Source organism: Ceratosolen solmsi, unplaced genomic scaffold (genome assembly GCF_000503995.2).
Source record: "Ceratosolen solmsi marchali unplaced genomic scaffold, CerSol_1.0 scaffold29, whole genome shotgun sequence".
NCBI classification, from domain to species: domain Eukaryota; kingdom Metazoa; phylum Arthropoda; class Insecta; order Hymenoptera; family Agaonidae; genus Ceratosolen; species Ceratosolen solmsi.
In genome coordinates, this window is record NW_011948417.1 from 11,672,436 (window position 1) to 11,697,394 (window position 24,959).

At 22.9% G+C, this 24,959-nt stretch overlaps 2 protein-coding genes across 2 annotated transcripts in view; both read left to right on the plus strand.

Annotated features, from left to right (window-relative positions):
- Window positions 1-571: 571 nt before the first annotated feature.
- Tat (Tyrosine aminotransferase) lies at window positions 572-24,559 on the plus strand. Its single transcript, XM_011496839.1, has 12 exons — window positions 572-777; window positions 3,821-3,925; window positions 4,072-4,139; window positions 7,601-7,759; window positions 7,921-8,112; window positions 9,135-9,217; window positions 12,126-12,195; window positions 12,875-13,003; window positions 14,381-14,464; window positions 14,677-14,775; window positions 15,602-15,735; window positions 24,382-24,559. The coding sequence occupies exons 1-12, from the start codon at window positions 627-629 to the stop codon at window positions 24,557-24,559; spliced, it is 1,452 nt and encodes a 483-aa protein (XP_011495141.1). The 5' UTR covers window positions 572-626.
- LOC105359907 (neural-cadherin) overlaps window positions 18,655-24,959 on the plus strand; it is a 49,383-nt gene continuing 43,078 nt past the window's right edge. The window contains exon 1 of the mRNA XM_011496663.1: window positions 18,655-18,672. The gene's annotated coding sequence lies outside the window, so the exon portion shown is untranslated. The remainder of the gene's footprint in view (window positions 18,673-24,959) is intronic.

Genomic DNA, 24,959 nt, shown 5'->3' on the forward strand with positions numbered 1-24,959 from the left:
TTTATTTATTTATATTACAAAGTTACGGTTTATCACTATATATATCAATATTTCATTGGCATGAAAAAATATATAGTTATGTCTAACTTGTTAAATAAATTACTACTGTATTTAAAATTTAAATAAAAATTTTAATGTCTTTAATATGAAATATTCTAAAATAACACCGAAAACAAATAAATTAAACCTTTAATCTTTGGCTAATTATAAAAGAAGGTGTGGAATAAATCCAACCAATCCGACCGATTTATTCGTCCCCTATTTTTATTGTGCCAGTTTCTTGTTGGTATCTCTGTGTGATCCTGTGCTACGTCAATCAGTTAATTTAGCACCAAGCGATCACAATCGTGAATCTGCCGGTGTAATTCATATTACTAATTCGAACGAAAAAAGTTGTATATAAGTACAATATATAAAAAATATACTTAAAAAGCATTTTAAATCACAGTACATACAGTCGAAATAACGGTATCATGTATGATTTCTGAGAAAAAAATTAATTTCTCAAAATTTCATTTAAGTCGTTACATTTTTTAAAATTGAAGTTATGATATACGCATAATTTATTTGTTTTTGTTTTCAAAGTAGTTTAGTTTATAAATATTAGGTGAATATTATATATTGAAATGTCCAAAAATCCACTGGAATCGTCATTCAAAGAATGGAATGTACAAGCATCGTTAATTGCCAAAAGAACTAATAATCCAATCAGATCTATCATCGAAAATATTGTCGCAAAGCCAAATCCAAAAAAGCCGTTGATAGCATTATCTATTGGTAAATATATGAATTATATGAAGAGATTATTGTATAAGGAAATATTTTTTGACTATTTATAAATTTATGTATTACATGCATGAATATTTGACTTCTTAATGATTATTTTCTTTTTTTAAGAATACGGAAGATTTTGGAGATTGATTGATTTTATGATTTTGGAGAATAAAGTTCTCCACTCTTTTCTAAATATATTATATTCGAGATTAACATATTAGAAAAATATGTGAATATTTAAGATATTTTCATATTTTAAAGATTTGTATTAATTTACAATATTGAAATAATTTTGTATAAAAAAATAATGTTATAAAAATTGAAAAAGAAAAATGTTCAAGACATATAGTTACGTTAATTATTATCTATAATTTATAATATTTCAAATATAGTTTTATATATTCTATGTATCAATTATTAATCAATGTATCGATTATTATTGATCATATAAATACTTACGAAAAATTGAAAAACGTGCAACAAAATAGAATATATATCTTAGGAGTAAAAATTCAAAGTACATTTTGAACATATATAAAAATATATATGAATATATATTTGAATTAAATATCGTTATATTGGACTAATTGTTATAGATATATTTGAAATTTGATTAACTTGAGATTGTAATATATAAATGTGTGTGAGTGAATGAATGTGTGTGTAAAAATATATGGAAATGTATATATGATATAAACGTGTGTACATTTGCATAGATATATATGCATATATTGTTAAAAAATACTAATTTAATTCAATACTAAATTACAAAAATATTAATCTAATTCAATATTAAATTAAAATATATATTAATAATATTTATATTAAAAAGATAATAATTTCATAATTATAAATTATTCTTATTTATATACATTTATTTATATTTTTTTATATATATATTATATATATTTATATATACATATTCTTAATATAATAAATAATAACTGTAAGAAATAATAATTAATACATGTTTATAATGCATATATCAATTTAATAATAAAACCTTTTTAAATTGAATTATATTATTTGTTGATCCCTATTTTAATAATTAATAATATCATTGAAATAGATTATTAATGTTTATTATTCTACCTTTTTTATGTTTTATAGTAAAAAATTGTTGAATAAATATGCGATTTTTCATGGTAACAATAATAAGGCTTTAAAAGATTGATTGCTTTTACTTAACTCACAATTAAAAAGTTTATTTAGTCTAATAAAAATATATTAAAATGCAAAAAATAAAAATTTAGATATATTGTATTTTATATCTGCATATGCATTTGTACCATACATAATTATAATAAATATTTCTATCAATACTTTCAACATAAAAGTCTTTGATTATAAATTTATAAATTATATCTTTGTTTCACAATAGAAATATTTTTGAATTTGAATTGAACATACCTCAAATAAAATCTAGAATAATCATTGATATGATAACATTCAATACGATTCTGTATTTCAAAATAAAATGAAAATGATTAGATTTATTAAAATATCCTTTTTGTTTAATAGGTTTATTATTTAAATGCATTTTACCAACTATATGATTTATTTTATATTATTTTATATAATAAAATTGCTATTATTATTTTATTATCATTGCAATTGTTATTTTTATAAGTATTTCATAATGTAAATAACTTAATTTATATATGTTTTTTTAAATAATATAATAATTATTAAAAACTTTTAAAAAAAAATTCATACTTACGATTTCGGTATTTTCTATAAGCCCATAATATTTGTGATAAATACTCTATTTAAAAATATTATAAATATTATTTTAAAAGAAAATTATATCATGGCTACTTTAATTAATTTAAATCATAAAATCTTCTTTTGATTATTATAAAGAATGAACGAATAGAATATGCTGACGGCTTTTACCTTTTGTGGTATTGTTATAACAAACATATTATACAACTTTTTTTTGTAATATATATTATTCTACATTAATAAAATTATAACAAATAATAATTAACAAATAAATTAACTAATTAATTAATAATAATTATTATTATTAATAATTAATTATTTATTATTTATTAAGACATTTATATAAGAACTCCTTTGATTTCTTATAGATACAATAAATCATAACATTTTTCTTAAAACACGGTAAATTATTATTGTGACTAAAATTATTTTTCAATTTCATAATACTCAATTAAATATAGTATCTTATATATAGTAAATAATTCTTTATGGTTTCATAAATTATATTATATCATTAATTGAATAAAATTATATAATTTATTTGCTTTTATTAAGTATTAAAATTTCAGCATCACAAGATATAATTGTGAATCAATTTACATCGATCCTATTTATTAAACTATTTATTACTATTTCGTAGTAATCTACATAAGTTTTAATTTATAAAAATAGATATAGATTTTACTATTTAAAATTAGTACTGAAAAACTAAATACAAAAATATACTTCAATATAAAGAATAATTATATATTAACTAGTAATATTCAAAACAATTCAATTGTTTTAAACTGCGGTATAGTTAAAAAATACTTATAATTATCGAATATTATTCTTTTAAAAATGTTTTATTAATATTAAAAATGATCTATTATAAATTTATAAAAATTTATGTTTTTAATTATGAAAAAAATTGAAAGCGTGAATCATAATTATTTTGATTTATAAAAATCTTTAAAATTTTACCTCAATTTTATTATATATATATTTTATAATCTCATAAATATTAAAGTAATAATATTATTTTAAAAAATGACTTTTTGTATCATTTGTTCAATTCAATTTCATCTAAATTTTACTAATTAATTATATTTTTCACAAATAATGTACAGACAATATATATAACGAATATATAGATTAATATAAGTAATATTATTTAAAAATAGGACTTCTAAATAAATAAATTAAAATCCTTTACAATTCTGTCTATTTTACAAATTTATAATTTAATGATAAATATATGATCATATATATTTCAAATGTAGATAGATAAATGATATAAAAAATGTGCTTTCTTAAGATAGTAATAAAATAGTTTTTTAAGGCGATCCTACAACATTTGGTAATTTAAAACCAGCAAAAGTAATGATAGAAGCTATGAAAGAGAGTATCGAGTCTCAATTATATAATGGTTACGCACCCAGCACAGGTATGTAAAATATCGAATATGTACATATTCACTAAATAAATTGTAGAAAGCTAAGCAAAAATGAAATAGAATATTTATTCATAAATCTAAAAATACAATTAAATTATTTATTTAGTTTGAAATAGTAATATTTTTATTATATTTAGGATTTGAAGAGGCAAGGCGAGCAGTAGCAGAATACAGTTCTAATGACAATGTTACAGTAGATGTGAAAGTAAGTTGTTTTTATATTTATATTAAAATTCAGTTATAAACAATAAAACACTATGATTTTAAAAATATTTTTGATAAATTAAAAAAAATGAAACATAATCAATTATATACCTACAAACTTCTTCGTTATTATAATTCATTTAAATGTGTTTGTGTATTGTAAATTGAATATTACTGTTTTGTACTTAATCAAATATTTTATTTATTTTTATTCACTAATTTCTTTCAGTAACTCCATATTCTTTTATTATTATTTTATTTTTCGCTTACTATTAATTGATTTACATTATATTATATATTTGATATACGAATAATTCATTAACAAATTTTACAAGCAAATTTCAAATTATTTGGAATAAGACAATGTTTTATTAAAGCATATATATTAATATTCCTATTATATATTTATATAATAATATATTGTTATATTATAGTATTCATTCTAAAATGCAAAATATCTTAGTAATAATCGCTTATTTCTATGAACACATAGCTATAATTAACAATATTACATTTATTTTGATTTATTATACAATTGTTATTATAATAATTTTCATTTCTGCTAATTGCACTAATAACTTTATACATAGTAATTTTTAATTGAATATTTCTACATTATCGATTAATATCAATTTTATCTTAAACTTTTATGAAATGTTACAGTATTATTCAGACGAATAATTTATAGTTTTAAAATTTTATTCATAGATGTGGTTTTGAAATGGCCTTATTTCTATTAATTGTTAAAATTTTAGTGAAATATAAGTATAATATAAAGTTCTATTAAAATATATAATTTCAATCGATTTCGTTTTTTTTATAATTAGTACAAATCAATTTATATTTTATTATACAAGTTTAAAGTATTATTCTCCAGTTCCAGTAAATTTCCTATATATTCTCTATGTTTTATACGCTTACAGCATATTTTTTACAATTTCAAATTTACTTATTTTCATTATCATTAACTTATTGTCAATTAGCTTAGTATTTTAGTTTATTTTTAATTAACAGAAAATTAATTAATAGAATTTTATTTTTATGATATTATTAAATCAAATATAGTTAGGTTTTATAATTTTCGAAACATACACTTTATGTTTTCGTATTCTTTGCCTTAATTTTATATAATTCCCGTATTTACATATATTTAAATGTTTGTTTTTGTATGTATATATATATATATATAATCTACCTATTTGTTTGTAAAAGTTTATAATATTATTATAATATGTAACTTGCTTCGAATTAGATTTTCTTAAGGCTAATTATTTGTAAAACTAAATATATAAATTAACTTTTTTTTATCAATCAAAGCTCTTTATTGTTTTTGATAAGAATCTATTAATGCAGAGAAAATAAACAAGTTATGATTTAGTATTAGCTCCGATGTAGCTCAATGTTGTTATCAACCGACAAATTCATAGTTCCTTTTCCTGACACTAATAAATTTTGTTGTATTTCGTAAAAATACACGCGTCGAATTCAAAAGTGTATATAAAGTAATTTAATATACTATTTTATGTCGATAGTTGTTCTTTATCTACCTCGTCAGTCTCGTAAATTTTTTTTCTAAATCAAAACACTCTTTAATGAACTCATCCAAATTCTTGATGACGTAGTGTGAAGTGCGGTTTCAGATCTTTCAGATTTCTTAATGATATATTTATATTTATGATTAATATATAAAATTATGAGATAAAATAGTTAAAAAATGTTTTTTGCTAAAAATAATATATATTAAGAATGAAATCAATATTAAATAATAAATGAAGCAAATAGTATAAGTATAATGTTCAGGATATAACTGCATATTAACTTTATGTGTAATTACTTTTTAAATATTTACAAAATTTTCACCAATTTGTGATTAAAAATATTATTTGTAAGTACTTTTATTTGATATATTATAATATATAATTATTATATTATAATTTAAATTACAGTTAAATATTTAAAATATAAATTAAAAAGTATACTTAAAAAACTTTGTATAAAATAATTCTTATGTAGTAATATGAATTTTTAGGAACTGTTTGGAATTCCAGCCACCCGGTGGTCAGGAGACCAAGGTGGTTGGGTTAAAACATACCTCGGTTTTACTGGTGGAAAGGGGGGGGGGGGGAGAGGTTAATGCATCAATTCAGTGTAAGCACAATTGGTTTTCGTGACTTTTATTTAAGGTTAAGTTATAATTGATCTATGTTTCACCGGTAATTGTAAGTATTGTTGAGCTCGTCGTGTGATCCTGACAGTTGGCAGAGAAACTACAGGACGTCGTCCAGGTGTGCAAGGTGAGACTGATCTTATCTGCGAGCGTGTGACAAGTCGTATCGCCCTTGTAACAGTATTACGGAAATTTCTCTCTCTGTAGGCGTGTTATTAGTAGCTGCGCCTCTCCTCATTAGATATGAGAATTAGGTTTAATGAAGGCGCGTGGCCAATGGCGGAGCTAGATAGATTGTGATAGATTATGGTACTAGGTAGATTGTGAGCAATTGCGTCAGGTAGGTAAATGATAATTATCCATGCTAGAGGCTAATGGCGGCACCTTCGTAGCAGTCTGAATAAAATTCGAAGTCGCTGAAGGCTTACCGCGAGCAATTTGCGCCTGGTGTCAATAATAGTAATTATCTTTCTGGCGGCGCAAGTCAATGACGACGCCCTCGTAACGGTCTGATGAGAATCAAGTTGCAGAGAGCTTACCGCGAGCATATGTGCCTGCTAGCAATCAGATGGTAATTAATTACGAGAGACGCACCACAAATGGCGGCGCCCTTTTAGCGGTCTTATGAGAATCGAGTTGCAGAGGGCTCACCGCGAGCGATTTGCGCCGGATTGCAATAGGTTGATAATTAATGAATGGCGTACCTTGCACGGATCCCCGTAGACAGACGTGTAGACCTTCGCTTAGATGTGACTTGCACTATTTCTTCAAGACTCACTGAACAAGACTGATTTGCTTCGACGCGCGCTGCCCTTAATATATGCAAGCGCTTGTCGTTGAGCCTGGCGGTAATACCTTAGTGTTGCTATGCTGAAAATTCCCGCGTGCCGTTTGATTTTCAGTTCCAGAAATTTCTGTCTATTGTCGAAAGGCAAGTCTTTGCCGATTGGAGACTTCTCCGTAGTTGTTATGCGGATAAATTGCAGGACTTTCTTAGGCAAAGGCTTTAAAATTTACCGAGAATTTATGTAGCGAATTTTTATGACATTACAAGTTATAATGATTTCAATTTTGTGGAAATTGAAATTTTGCTGTTTGGCGCTCCAATCCTAAACAAAGACGGTACTTCTTTTCTTTAAAAATAAATACACAATTTAATTGGACGAATTTTTTATTTAATTTTAAATACAATATTATTTCAAAGTGTATTTATGTTTCATTTTATCCTAGTTGACAAGCTTCCATAGGAACTCAGTTATATATCGCATTCCTGAACGAATGTAAATGATTTGTAGGATGTTGTGCTGTGTAGTGGATGCTCGTGTGCCCTTGATCTTTGCATCACGGCATTGGCTCGTGAAGGACAAAACATCCTGATTCCTCGACCCGGTTTTTCAATTTATCAAACACTTGCTGAGGCACTTGGTATTACCGTGAAATTTTACAAGCTTTCCGTGAGTAAATTGTAAATAAAAATCTATTATTTGGAAGAGAAACAATTGAGACTTCCCATTTTCATGTGAATGATCCTTAATATATTGTTTTTCGAATTATAAAACTATTATAATAAAGACAGATATGAATCTTTGCTTATTAATATTAATTTTGAATTTAGCCAGAATTGGACTGGAAAATTGATCTGGACGATTTGGAAACACAAATTGATGCATCTACAGCAGCAATCGTCATTAATAATCCTTCAAATCCTTGCGGTTCAGTTTTCAGTCGTCAACATCTATTAGATATTTTGGAAATCGCTTTCAAATACTACGTTCCAATAATCGCTGATGAAATTTATGAATATATGGTAAATCTTTATTGGATTAATTTATTCAAAATTAATATCAAGGATATTAAGTTATTTTATATTATTTGAAAATATTTTTTCTTTTTACAAATTGAGAGTAATTCGTAAAAATTTTTAATTTCATAAAGTAATTTTTCATTATAATAAAATTGTAAATAACTGTCAATAATAAAAAATTGCTTATTATGCATTTAAATATTATTAATAAATCAGATCTTATGTTTATATATTTAAAAAAAACATAGGATTATCACTAAAAGTAAATAAAAACATGAATAGATTATTTGTGTTTTAATTTAAAAATATGTTAAAAATAATAATTACAATAATAATTAAATAATACTTTATTTTTAATTTGGCTTATTTATTATATTATGAAATAGAATTATTAGTTTGTTTCAATTTTTTTTTGAATTTTTACTAATATAAAAGTTCAAAAAGATGTATTATATATGATAGTATATGCATTTAATTACAGAAAATTCATAAAATACGAGTAGGATATAAATAAGTATAGTATATATATTTATATAATTGATAAAAAGCGGATCTGACTGTAAATGAAATATACATGAATATAAGTTAGCTTTTCTTCAATAAAAATAATATATTTAGTAGTAAGCATTTGTGGACGATTTTCAGAATTACAGTAATTTTAACTTTTTTCATTGAATTTTTAGTTTACATAAAATGGTATACAATATTGTAAGAAATCTCGATCAAATTGATTATATAAATCAATTAATTTTATCAACCGTGTATGATTTGTAATATTAGAATAATATAAAAAAACTGTGAGAAAAGGCAATTTACAGATTTTTTATATTATTTTATATTATAGGGACAAGTTTTATAATTTCTACTTCTAGAGGATATATTTTTTGACGGTGCGTAATTTATTCGTTATTTTTTCATTATCAATTGAAACCTTTGCATAGGATTTAAATACGAATAAATCTTTAAATAGATTTGACAGAGTAATTACCATGTTAATAGATATATTATTTATTTACTTTGAACAGGTATTTCTTGGGCATACATACCATTCCTTGGCATCTTTATCAACGCAAGTACCTATTTTATCTTGCAGTGGATTGACGAAAAGGTACATAATTAATTTTATTATTCCATAAGAAATATTATTTTAATAATTTTGTTTGTAACTATTAATTACATTTTCAATAATTATTTTAATTATGATTTATAAAAGTTTATAGTTAATATACATTCTTTTAAAAAATTGAACAAATGTCGTATAATACATACATTTTTTATTATCTGCTATACAGTACAAATTAAATTTTCCTATTATTAATTAATTATAAATTTAATATCGTATAGCAAGTATTGAATTTTATTGTATGTGCATTCATTTATATTTTTAAAATTAATTTTTTTAGTAAATTTTTAGAATTTTGATTTTTTCTATTATTTTTCTAATTTTAATCCAAAAATATTGAAACAAACCTATTTATATATTTTTAAAACAACTTAGAATATATATATTGAATTTATTAATATTTTTGTTGAGCAATAAAAATATTAGAATGATATAAAATATTCACTTTTTAAAGTTTTTATAAGTATATATTATCTTAAACAATATAAATTAATAACTTCATGTTAAATGTGCAATAAACATTATTTATTTGGCTTTTATACTTAATATTATTCAATTATACATATATAATTATTAATAATAATTTGAATTAGTTCATCAGATAATGAAATTTTATTTTTTAAATAATTTTATAAACATATACAAATATAAAGTAAAATATAAAGTATACAAAAATCTATCAAAAATGTAATAATATTTTGGAGATTGTATAAGTAATAAAAACAATTAGTAAAAAGTTCTTAAGTAAAAGAGGTAACATTGTTCAAAGTTAATGTTTTATTATAATACATTAGAATTATGTAAAATATTCAAAATAATTTAATGAATAATTTGCTGAAAGATATATAATCAATTTAATTTCAACTCGTATCAAACTTATTATTTAGCAAGTATATTAGAAGATTCATGTTCTCGTAATTATAAAAATATATGAGCACATTTTAAATGTTGATTATTAATAATTATTCTTATTAATAAAATATTAATTCTTAATATTAACCAAATGCATTCAATATATCAGGCAAAATTTTATATATGTCTGAAGCAAGTAAATAAGATTAACTTAGAGAGATATTTTTATAAGAGAGTAATTATTACAATTCAGATCCAATATTGTTTTATTTGTCTCTACTGAGACTATATCAAATATCAAAAAATATTGGGCCTTCTAAGTTCACTGATATTGTTTTATGCTAACTAAGATGCATAGCCTATTCTGTTTATATAATTGATTATCAATCGGCATTACGGCAAGGAATTATATAATTTGAATTACTCAAATACCTATAATTCATATTATTGTAATTCTGGACTGTCCTTCTATGTGTTGTACCTCATTATATTACTTTCTAACTCATTTATAAAAATACATAAGTGTATGCGTGCTCTTACGAGATATTGACTTGTCTCGCTCTATTGCTATTTTTCAAATATATATATATATATATTTAGTGCATAATTAATAATAAATACATAATTATAGTATAAATTAACTTAAGTGATCTTTTTAAATTTACTATTTAATTATTTAATCGTTTAGGATAAATAAAAGTGAAAGATTTTAAAAATATTTCTAAACATAGACAATATGAAAAAACAAGTTCATAAAAATTATATCATCTTAAATCTTAACGAAAAATTAATAAATGAATGATATACTGTTCTATGATTTAGCATATCAATATTTTAATATAAGATTTAAATTTTTTAACTGCATACAAAAATGATTATTGCAATAAAATTTGTTACAAAATAATTTAATGAACCGGCATGTACAAAAATGAAATCTATTGTGACCGACTTGTGCACTTGGGCTCGCTGCTTGCTACTATCTTACTTGAATGGTTCTCAAACAGTATTATATTATATCACAGCGTTGTTGATTTCTTCTTCCAACTCCTTTTCTGGTCGGCGATCTACTTAAAATTTCCAGTTTGTCAGCATGTTCCCCTGTGGTGGCTCTGGTAATAGCTTGTTGAATACGCACACGAAGGTGAAGGCGTGTTCATTATGTGGCGGCTCTGCTTAGAGAGTGAAAGCAACTGTTCCATGGCGATCCTGCTAAGACAAACCGTGTTCCGTGCCATGGCGTTGTCATTAAGAGAGAGAGAGAGTGAGAGTCGTTGCGTGCTTGCTTTATATATGTACTTAACAGTTCAGTTAGCTGGCAACAATGGACAGTTGTTGCTATGCGGAAAAAATTGCAGGACGTTCGAGAGTAAAGCTTTAAAAGTTTCTAGGCTTCCGGGAAAGCAAAGCTTTAGAAGGTTGGAGAATTCCAACCGACGTTGCTATACGGATACCAGATAAATATTGTAAAACGTTCGAAGGTATTTGAGAATTCTCGAAATCAAACGTTTACAAAATTCGAGAGCTAGAAGGATTATAAATTTCCAAGATCCAAAGGTCTTGGAAAGTGCTCCAACCCTGGACAATATTGCTGTAATTCATTTTTAAAAATACATTATTTTCAACTGCTCAAACTCTAAGTGCATATAATGTATGAGATAATATAAATTATAGACATGAACATTTATAAACTTATCTTGAAATTTTACTCAACAAAATTAAATTATGTTCTCTAAATGTGGAAGCACTTTTAATATATTTCAAATTTTAATATTTTGAACTATCTCAAATATAACGGAATTGTTGATATAAATGAAATCTTAGCGCCCATTTTTTTAATTTATATTTCTGTTTCTAAATTTATTTAAATGAAATGAAAAATAAATATATACATAATACAGTATAGATTTATTTATTTTTAATAAATTCAAAATTTACATGAATTTTTTTTCACTTTCACGTTAAATTCAACTTTAAATGATTTTGTCGGTTGTATTTCAAATATATAATTGTAAATATGCAGCAGTAATTTATTCATTTTCAGATTTTTAGTACCAGGTTGGAGAATGGGATGGATTATCATTCACGATCGTCAAAATATATTAGATAAAGAAGTAAGTATACAGAGTAATTCGTGTCTAAATCGATATTTCGTTGAAATATTATTGAATATTAAAACTAAAATTTAGACAAGATCATGGTTAATCTTTAGATTTTTAGAATGTAATGTAAAAAATAAAAATATATTTTGTTTGTGATTATCTAATTTCTTTTTAAATGTATAACTATCGTTTTCGTAGTTTTTTACAAAAAATAAACTTGTATTTATTTTATAATATTTTTCAAATAAAATTTTAAACGAAATTAAATTTATGCTTATATTTTTTCATTTTTTATGACAAAATAGAATTTATAAATATAACATTTTATGAATATAATATTATATCGACAATATAGTTTTATTGTTAAAATATTTATTGAATGATATCAAAAATTTGAATTCATATAGAAGATATTATTTCATCCTAATATTTTTATTATGTAATTCTATAATCACATTCAATCATGAAATTATTTTATTTTCAATAGCTATTAAAATATATACTATTTTAATATTAAATTTTCTTATGTTAAATTATCGTTTTCGTTATTGTTCTAGAGATAATAAGTAAATTTTAATTCAACAAATTCGTGTTTTAAACTCTTACCAAATAGTAAATGAATTATAGTAATATATTAATTTATAGAAAATAATGTTTATTTTGAAGAACTCAGCAATTTGTATATTTGTAGATCAGGAAAGCATTACAGTGTTTAAGTCAACGAATAATCGGTAGTAATACGATCGTTCAAGGCGCCCTTTCAAAAATACTTAAAGAAACTCCACAAAAGTTTTTTGATAATATTATGCAAACTTTACATGTAAGTTCTAAATTTTTAAATATATAATAGTCGTTTAAAAGAGTATAATAGAAAGTATTACCCATACATGCAATACTCTACAAATACTTACGTAAATTGTACGATTTGATCAATAATTTACATTTGCAGTTACAGACTACTTCGTATGTTTACTAAGCTTAAAAAATAATTTTATTTTACATATATCAATCTTTTAATTGATTTATAGATTACAACATTTAGAAAAAAAAATTTAATTGTAACATAGAAAATTTGAAGACGCTATATTAATTCAATTAATGAATATTTAATATTCACTTTTAAAACAATTTTATTGTATTATATTTCAGTTATACATGTTAATCCTATATATATAAAATACCTATTTTATTGCATTCTTATAAATCAAACTTCAACTTCTATAATCAATTCAGCGGAAGTAAATTATTAATTAATATATTTTATTAATTTAAAAAAGTGTACAATTATGAATTATAGGATTAAATCACGACATATAATCAATTCATATATATTGTATATAATTCATATGTTTTCAAAATTTCAAACAAAATTTCAAAAAATTAAAAATTTTATATTTAAAAATTTTGGAACAAGAAAATTTTGAGCAATTTTTAATAACTTTGATATGTTTGGAACAATTTTGAATTTAGAAAAAGGAATATAGTTTCTGAGGAATTACTGTTGTTATTAATTATTATTATTTATTTTTACAAAAGTTACAAATTTATTTGTGCAAAGTACGTTATATACTATGCAAAATATTTCTTGAATTCTAATTTAATGAAATTTAGTTTGCATGTTATTTTATTTTAATCTATATAGATGTATTTTATTATCTGATTTCTATAATAATTATATATTAATTCTAATTACATGATTTACTTAAATTGTCATTGGTTCTTTTTAAAGCCTAGAGCTTCATTAACTCATAATTGAAAAATTATTTAACTAATTAATTAAACAAATTAAAATCGATTAACTAGGTTATAGTTCAATAAAATTACAAAAAAAACCAATCAAAACTAATTAATGAATAGCTTTTAACCAATTCTTCATTTTAAAGATTAGAATACAAATTTAAGTAAAGTATATTGCAAATATATTTTAGTTTTTTAATATTCCTATTTCAAATTTTATTTGTATTTAAATATTTATTATATATTTTATGACTTTAGAGAATTCTTAAAATTGATTAGTTAATAGTATTATAATTACGAGTTGAACTTGCTTAGATACAGACGGTTCCTTCTAATTTATCTTTTTCAAAGTTCTAATTCTAATTGATTAAAGGTATTTTAATACTGAACATATTACTAAACTACATTCTTTTAAATACATTTCATTGTGATATTAAAAATTGTAATATATTATCAACAGGCTCATGCTAGACTTACTTACAATTACATCTCTAAAATACCAGGATTGACACCTATTATGCCGCACGGTGCAATGTATATGATGGTAAGTTATAGATATTTATTATTAAATTAATTTAATTTTAATTTTTCGTAAATTACTATTCTTATATTGGAACATTTTGATATAATTAAATTACATTTAATTTGGAAAGGAATATCTTTTAGAAGTGATGGAAAGCATCTTAAAAAATGAGTAAACAAAAGGTTGTTTAATAAAAACCTGCTTATATAATAAAATCATTGAAACTCTCATAGGTACACATCGATCTGCCAAGCTTTCCACAGTTCAATACTGAAATCGAGTTTATTGAAAGACTCTTATCAGAAGAATCCGTTTTCTGTTTACCCGGACAGGTAATTTTTTCGGTGATTTTTTTTTCATTTTTGGTATTATTAGTGTTTATACATTTAACAAATAAAAATAAAAATATGATTATGAAAAATATTCTTTTATGATAAAAATTTCAATATTTTATTTATTTTTGCATGTTTATATAACATGAAATGTTCGTTTGAAACAAATTTTGTAAATGATTCAATTATTGTAAATTAAAATTTTTTTAAAAATTTAAAATTAAATATAATCTTTTAAAAGTCAATATTATTGTTGCTAGGTAACAGTAATGTGCATATTTTACATACAAAATTTCTAATTCCTTTAAAAAATCTATATTAATTTAAAAGTAATTATTGTTTTTCCTGGTTATCACACTTCCATTTTACAAGAATTAAATTTTTTATTCTTTTTATAATTCAACCCCCATAAATACATCTTATTTCATAGCTTAATTCATACCATATTTTAATTTATTAAAAATGTCTTTTATATTATACATACATTAAAATTATGAATCATTTATTATATAAAATAACTTCTTGTCTATAAAAATTCTTATATATTAATGTGATAATGTTGTAAATAAAAAATTATAATAGATATAGAACTATACCATATATTTAATATAAAATCATCAAAAAGTTCACATATAAAATTTAGATAAAAAAAATAATAAATATTGTAATTCTAGTTGATCAAAATAAAGAATTACGAACACTAATGAATTCATTTTGATTATTAAAAAATTAATAAAAAATAATAGTATCAAAAATGAAAAATTATTATTTAAAATTTAGAAATTATTATATATAAAATAAAATGATTTTTATTTTTCTGTTACAGTGCTTTAGTTACCCCTCTTATATACGGTTAGTAATAACAGTACCTCAACAACTACTCAAGGAAGCTTGCATAAGAATTCAGGGGTTTTGTATAAAGTATCACATACAAAATAACTCAACAGATTCTGTTAATAATATTAACATTCTTTATTAAATATTTTATTTTATATATTTATTATTAGTAAATATATAATAAATTCATTTGTCTAAATTTAAAACATTATTTTTTATAAAATACTTAACAATTGTTTAGAAATATTTATAACCAATATATAATTTAAATATTAACCATAAGTGGTTATTGTCCGTAATAAATATGTTTGAATGTATGATATACACATAAAGATAATCAAATTATAAGTTGTTTAAGATTTAAAGATTATAAATTACCTATGAATACATATTTATAATTAAAAAGATTTTAATTATTACTATTATCTATAACAATAATTTAATACGTGATAATTGATATTCATAGAAAGATAGATAGATATAAAATTATATAGTAATAATTGTAGTTCTTATATTATCGATACATACTAAACAATAGTGATATGAATAAATAAAAACAGATATCTATTTCATCTCATTTAATTAATTGTAATATCATTAAATCTCAATTAATTTCATAATTCAATTTAGTAAAATATTAAAAATCTTAATATTTTTAAACTACGAAACAGGAAAAAATGCAAAACTATTCGTATTTTAATCGTATTTTAGTAATTAATTGAGATAAAATAGATAATAATTTGTGTACACAAAACTTTTATTGATTGATAATTTTACTGTTTACAATAGAACAATAATATAAGAACGTCAATTTATTCTGGGGAAAAACAATTGAAATTATTTAACTATAACACCGTTTTAATTGAATACAATTTACAACATATATAATTACACATATACAGCATATACAATAATATTAGGAAAAATAATAAATTTTATTATAAATAAATGCACATAATTTTATAGTCACGAACAATCCTGAATAAGATACAATTTTTAATAATAATAGGATAAATTATTTACTGTAAATAAGATTGCATTTATTTATACCTGGTTACATCAAGTACTTTTCATTTGATTAAATATGATATTTTATATTTTTAATATAAAAAATTCTATTAAATTTACGTAATTTCTTTATGAAACAGTAGTGTTATAAATAAATGCAGATACAATTCATTTTATTTTATGCACATTTAACTTGATGCACGTTCTAAAATTTGTTAACATTTTTATTTAGTTTTCAGAATATATATCATACTTATTTACATTAAATTAAGATAAAATAACCAAAATGCCTTAAATTTCAAATAAGTATGTTAATAAAATTATTTTAAATGTAATCAAACGTTATTAATGTAATAAATATTTAACTAATTATGATAAATTAAAAAACGTAGCATTTGCAATAAATATAGTAACAAAAACATTTTTTTTAATATTAAGAAACAAATATAAAACAAATTCACATAAGTAGAAAATTATAGTTTTAATAAATATTTAGAATATTTTTTTTTACAATTTTTAATTTATTTAATATAGATTAATGTAAATTTATCAAATAAGATAGCGACAGGATATTTTATAAGAGGAATTTATTAGGTTTTTCTATAATAAGTATAAAAAATTTGGCATAAGTAGACAAGTATTTAAAAATAGATGGTTTAACAAAAATTTAATTTAAAGAGTAAATTGAAAAAGTTTAATATTTTAAATTAAAAGAAATTTTATGAATTATTTTAATATTTGTATTAATATTGATTATATTAGAAAATTATTATTAAAACACGTTAAATAAAAATAGAAAAGTTTTTGATTAAATATAATTTTTAAACAATTTTAAAAACATGTATAATTTACAGTTAAATTAGAAATTAATTAAGAGTTATTCAATATTGCTTTCGTATAACATTACCTTAAACCAATTTTAATCAGTAAAAAATCAAAAAATTGTTAAGTATGAAAAAATAAATTATAGATTTCTCCATATAAATTTATTGAACAAGTAGGAAATCGTCAAAATAGTCAAAAGAAGTAAAATGAAGTAGATCGAGAAACTTTGAGCCGCATGGTATGGAGTTCTATATATATATAGATCTATATATCTAGCGGGCGAGCAAGGGCTGATAGCATGCTACTTCTTTTCCTAATTATTGCAACTATGTGTGCGCACGCTTGATCGCGTCGTTTAGTTGGTGGGGGTTATACGGCATTGGCTTTACAGGGGAGTGAGTAGGGGGAGCGTACGGTGAACGGAATGGCTTTAAAAAGAGTAAAAGAGATAAGAATATATTGTCCAGGGAAGATAAATAAAGACAGAGAAAAGGTGAGACTCCATGAACGGTCTGGAAGGCCTACTAAGATAGTGGTCTGCGCCCCATTGCTGCAACAACTTTAGTATTTGTCGCCAACTCCGTTTGATTCTCAGCATCACGAATCATAGAAGAAGAAAGAAGAAAAATACATGTTGCCTATCGACCGAGCGTGCGTTAGAGGTGGAGGACCAGACGCCCCGTTCAAGTTATCGTATCATGATTTACACACTATAAGCGTTTAGCTTTCCGTCCGTTCTCTCATTTGCTGTGATATGTGTAAATGTGTAAAAGTGACATTTTATTTAGGAAGTGTTGTGTATTTAAACCATCAATAAAATTTTGAATTCGAACGCCTTTGTTGCTTTGAACAAATGTGATTAAGAGTAATATGCAAAGTATCGTGACAGACTGACTTTTTACATTATAGCGGTGTTTTGGCTTTGTTTTTATGTTATTTTGGTTTGCATTCGAGGATGCGGGACTGAACATGTAATAATTATAGTAAAGCGATAATGCGTACTGAGGTTATCGATGGCCTTTGTCGTTTACTCTAATACGAATATCCAATGAGAATAGGATTTTATTAAATAAACATATTTATTAAATAAACATTGCTCTATACACTTTTTGAACAGTTGATCAGATTGTTTTTTGCTTACTAATTTATTTTGAAATTTGTATAACAGAAACATTAACAAGTAGAAAAATAGTGGGTGACGAAAGAAGCTGCGTCGAAGAAATAAAGGTACAATCGTTTTATTGAATTTTTAAAAACATCTATAATTATGAAAAGCTTTAATATTCTGTAATACAAGATATAATTTTATTTTAAGTGATTTATTAGTATAAAACAAATTTATATTTTTAAAAGAAAACAAATTATTATCAACCTATAGTTTCAATTATAAGCTTGATATTATTTTAGATATAATACATCTAAATAGTTATTTTTATATTTTAACATAAATTACTATAATGTACATTAATCCAGTTTGAAAACAAAGATTGCTAATGTTTATTAGATTCTTTTTAACAATGAATTTCAGAAACTATTTAAATAAATATTGATTAAACAATATTCAGTAATCATCCATCATGAGTGTGTTATAAAATTTAATAAAGAAATCATTTTCATGAAATATATTAATATATTTAATTTTTTATACGGCGAACAATGAGTTATTTAAAGGTTCGAACAAATACGATATAATTGATAATTTAAAAATATGAAATTAATAATGAACATTTTTCAAAAGCTATAAAAACGCATGCATGCATATATGCATACCAAAAACGAGTTGATTACAGTTAAAAAATAAAAAATGACTGACAGATATATATGTATTTTTAATAATTGGATAAAGTTATTTCGACAATTATTTTTATCTACATCGTCATGAGTATGTATAATGGCATTTGAACTCCTTGAGTATTCTGTTACAATCCAATCAGGTTATTGATTTTATCCAACATAAAGATAGAGGCGACAAATCAGGTTATACAGTACTATTTCTTCAGTAAATATTTTAATTTTTGCTTTTAATTTTTCGCCTTTTATTATTTTATTTATCTGTTTTTTTTAGAATAAAATTTATATTGTTTTGTTCCAAATGACCGAGAGAGTTTGCGCATTTCTATATTTTTTTCCTTACCTTCTTTTTCGTCATCTTTTTTTTTTATCAGATAAAATATGCTTCCCTTTCAAATAAAATTACAATAAAATAATTATTTTTTTTGTAACTTGTTTATTTGTTTTTCAATTATTTAATTACTAAGCCATCTATTTCAATTTACATATAAATAATATTTTTAATTTTATAATTAATGTATACTCATTTAAGGCAATACTATATCACTTATAAACAAAAAGTATTGCTTTTTTATTTACAAATAAAAAAAATACTATAGTATAATAGTATTGAATAATCAAAGTGAATTTTTTTCATTTTATAAAATATATGTACAAATGATATTTTTATATTTATAAAAATTTGATAAATCTTAATATAAATCTAAAAAAAATTCAATTTTTTAAACATGAATGCCAATTCGATTTTGAAAAAAGGAATATTTTTTTTTAATTTTTTTTTATTATTTTTAATCTATTTTTTAAAGACCAAAAAATACAATAAATAAAATATTCATATGAATATTTGTACAAACGAAAATATTTATTAAATATATTGTTTTAACATTCTGTTATAATAATACTGAAAAATCAATAATGTTCAAATTCTTCATACTAGACAAATTTTTTTATTTAACTGAAAGTTAATCAATTATTCAAATATTCTATTTTTTAATGTAAGCATAAAGAATTTATGTATGTAGCATTCTGACAATTTCTTTAAACATAAAATAAAAATTTAAAACTACAAATATTAAAAATTTCTCGAATAAGGATCACCGGCTTTTCATTTTTAGTTGACATTATACCCTAGGTTATTTAGTTACATTAACAAGTTTAGTTTAGTTTATTAATTAACAAGTTTATCATTTGAATAACAAAATTCTTGTGATTACATAATTTCAATCATTTTTATCTTTTACATTTAGCTGTTTAATAAATATGAAGACATCGACATATTTTTTTTAACTATTTTGGTGTATATGCAAATAAATTACTGTTTATGATCAATTTTCTTGTAAGCATACTACTTTGAACTCATTTTATATAAAGTGTTTACACGAATATAAAATATACTAATTATAATTACTGAATTGGACTCCGAAATTATGAGAATATTCAAGGCTATTAATAGAAAAAATTTTAAATACATATGTTTCAGTTTATTTAAACGTCATTGTATTAGAATAACTATTATAATAAATATAATGTTTATCGGGATTAGTAAATTTGTATTAATTGAATATAAATATTAATTAATAGGCAATAGAACTCATAGTAATCATTTAAATATTTTTTTAAATACCATTTTTATAATAAGGTTTAAGTTATTCAAAATATGTAACTTACATCGGACAGTATTGGTGTAAAAACTTGTGATTGAACAATACTTGTTCAATAAAAGAAAAAATTAATTTGGTTTAAAAAAATAATTTTAATCGATAATGCTTTTTTACATTTCATTCTATTTATGTAATGTATATGATTTATACAATTTTTTATAATAATAATTCCATGGTAGAAGATCAAATATTACCCAGTGTATTAATAAATATATTCATATACTCCCTTATTCATATAGATTAATAAACTTGTGTAATATAGTGTATATATATATCAAAAAGTCAAATTAACTCAATAAAAATATATTTTGATTAATTAAAGCATTGGTATTATAGACTAATAAACATTTTTCTTATTTATAACAAATTAGTATTAGTTTTACAGAAAAATAAACAAAACAAAATAAAAATATATAGAGTTACAGTTTAATTTATATAGTCAATAGTTAAAAAGGTAAAAATAATTCAAAAATAAATAAAACAGAAACTGCTTTAGACATGTTCAAAAAAATAAAATATTTTAAAAAATTTTTGAACATAAGTACAAAGGTATAACGCCTGTGTAATGTAAATTGGAAATAGAGTTTTAATAGTGAATTGATTAGGAAGAAGCAGAGTAGTATTAAAAATAATGACAGCCAAGTAAGTTAACATCAATTAATAAAGAAAAATAAAATATTAAAGGTAAAAGGAACGAATTTTTTGATATATTGAATATTATCAACAAGTTTAATTGGTATTAGGTATATAATAAATTTAAAAAAAAATTGGCAAAAAAGAAAATAAATGCGAATTAAGACCGATGAACAAAATAATAAAATTATTATAATAAATACACTCATAATAAAGATGTGAATTTTTTCATTTCTTAAATTTTTTAAACACTTGTACGTTTCACTTGACTGGCATATATATTATAAAAAGTATTCCGCCCTTCATCAAGAATTTATAGTCATGCTATCTATATAAAACTTTGTAAAGAAAATTAATTTATTACAAAAAATTTGAGAATAGAAAAATAAATAAAAAATAAAAAATTAATTAATTTTTTACTAAGTCGATTTTTTCCGTTACATGTACTTTGGATTAATGACTTTTTTATAATCTAGAAAAAAAATTTGACGCTAATTTAATGTTGTGGAAAATTTATTTCAATATAAATAAAAAACTTTAATTTGTTAATAAAGGTAATCAATTCAGTATAACATATTTTATTAAGTAAGTTAATATATATCTATTTAAATAATATAACTATTATTTTTATAGATCCTTCAGTTTTTAAAAATATTTTCATTAACTAATATATCTAATTATCTATTCTTTTTAATATTTGTGTTTAATTTGATCTTGAAAAGTCCATTATTTAAAAACTGAATTTATATATAATTATTCACATTTATACTTCAATTTAATTGGCTGAATTGTTGTTCACTTAAATTGTCTTGAATTCAAATGAATGAAAAATTCTATAAATTACATGATGAATGTACTTTTCAATGATAATCATTATTTTATTTTCATTAAAATGTACGGTAAATACTTTTTTTTACAGAAATTCAACATGTATAATATAATCATTGCGCGCTACAAGCACATAATCGTCGCTATAATACAAGTTTAAGTAAGTAGTGATAACATGGCGGTATAAGAGGTGCGTATCGCACATCTTAGTTCATTTCTCAAATACTCATCATTCCCAAAAAATACTCGTAAAATCACCTTTTTTCAATGATCTTTCTGTTCCTTTCGGAGCCTAATTCGTATTTCTGTTGTATTTTTTTAACTTTAATAAACACATTTTAACTATCATAGTTTTTCCTAATACATGAAGTATTTTGGCCATGTTATAGAATAACTGATCATAATTAAGGATATTACTTAACATACCATCTAGAAACGATGATGTTACTAAAACTGATGTCCAATATTCTAATTGTATTATAAAATGAGTGAACATAGTGAAGGTTCAAACAACGGCTGATAATATTCGACAAATTCAATTTTTTTTATGAATTTTTCTTAATTGGCGATTTTTTTAGTCAATGTATAATTTTTGTATTCATAATAAAAATTGTAAGTTTATTTTATTTAATTTGGTTATCAACTTTAATATTAAGAATATAGGAAATGATAATTTCAGAAAAATATATATTATGTCTGCAATATTTCCTTAATTCAGCCAAATAAATATTATTAAAAAAAGACAAAAAAGCACTAAATTTTTAATACAACTACACATATCAGTCATCAAAATTTTAATCTGTATAGTTTTATTCATTATTAGAATCTTTATTATTTTATAAATATAAATCATATAATAGCAAAATAGGCTTGTTTTTACTATGTTTTAATAACCTTTGATGTTCTTTAAGATTTTGAACGAGCTCAGTTTACTTTTTTAGTAGATATCCTGTTATATGAAATCTTTAAGAATATTCAATGTAATTCTTTACAAATTTAAATATTCGAAACTTTAATCTTTTTTATCTTAAAACTGCTACCAATTATATGCCATTGCTTATTTACTTAAGTTAAATATCCTTTTATATCGTTTTGTTTAATTTTTATGTGGTATTTTTTAATTTTCTTTGAAATAAATTATATAATTTTTTCTTGAAAACAATAAATTATTCATGATATTTAAAGTAAAAACGATAAAGATATAAGATAAAAATTTTATGATAAGTGCTATGTATATTTATCGATTGTCTTGCATTGGCTATAGGTAATATAAAAATAGTCAATCTAAAAACGAAACCAAAAACATAAATTTTGCTAAAATTTAAAAAAATATTAAGTGTACGCAAACATTGTTTTTTCATATAATTAACAATTCTTTAAATCTAAATCTTCATATCATTACTAGACATTATTAAAAAAAATTTTCTGATATATAAATAAACTTATTAACTTACATATAATAAATTTATATAACATAAACAAATAACTATTATTCAGATAATCGAAGAATTTTAATTTAAATAATCATTCGTTCATATTCTAAAATAAATACATATAACTATAAAAATATTCAAATTGCATAGTATTCGAGAATGTAAGAATACTCCCAGCTCATTAGACATCTGGAAAATTCGAGATAAGAGTTCCGGAAAAAGCAAACCCTTGATTATCTAAAGAAAAACAATTCATAAAACATCCGGCGAGAATATGCGACAAGTGTCTAACGAAACACGTATTAAAGCTAATGCGACGATAAATTCGACGCGACCACGCCATAACGTATCCATCGACGACAAGCCATAATACTTCTGGCATAATCAAGTCATAAAAATATAACCAAAAAAATCACGTCGTTTGACATCCGAAAAAGGGATATTAAAGGCATACGCTGTTGTCAAACCCAGCTACATGCGGCTCGGATAGTGAAGGGAGAACGCGCCAAAAGTCCCCTTCATGGTGGGGATGCAAGTAAGAAGCGCTCTGATTGGAGCCGACAATAATGAATGAATCAATTCGATTGAAGACGCTCAGAAAGAGGCGCTCTGAGTGGCAACGCCAAGGAGGCAATTCGTAAAGACCATGTGGTGGCCGAGAATGCCTTTAAGAAAGACGCCGGCAAGGCTTCTTCTCAAAAAAGAACGCCAAAGAACAAGGATGTAGACATACACAGTAATACCCAAGAATTAAGAGGCAAAGGCTAGTCATATCCAACTCATAAAAAGTGCAAGATAAGTGCAAATCAAATCATACACTCGCAGCAGTGTAAGAAAAGGAAAAGGAAACAAGAAAACAGTGGTTCACAGAGCACAACATAATCATAACCTATAAGGAGCCGCTCGAGGCAAATTCAGTAAACAATACGAGGTATAGCCAGCAAAACACAAAACAGACACTACAAGCTGCCGCGTGAGGCAAAGCCTGCAGACATCTCTAACTGCCATCAAGAGCACAAAATCTGCAGAACTCACAAGGTAAAAAGTTCCATTCCTTAATACTGATAATAATACACAATATACCTCACAAGACAAAGTACTGTAGAGCGACCAAGCGCGCACAATCTGCAAACGCATAAGGAGCAAGTTTAGCTCCCACGAGATAGAC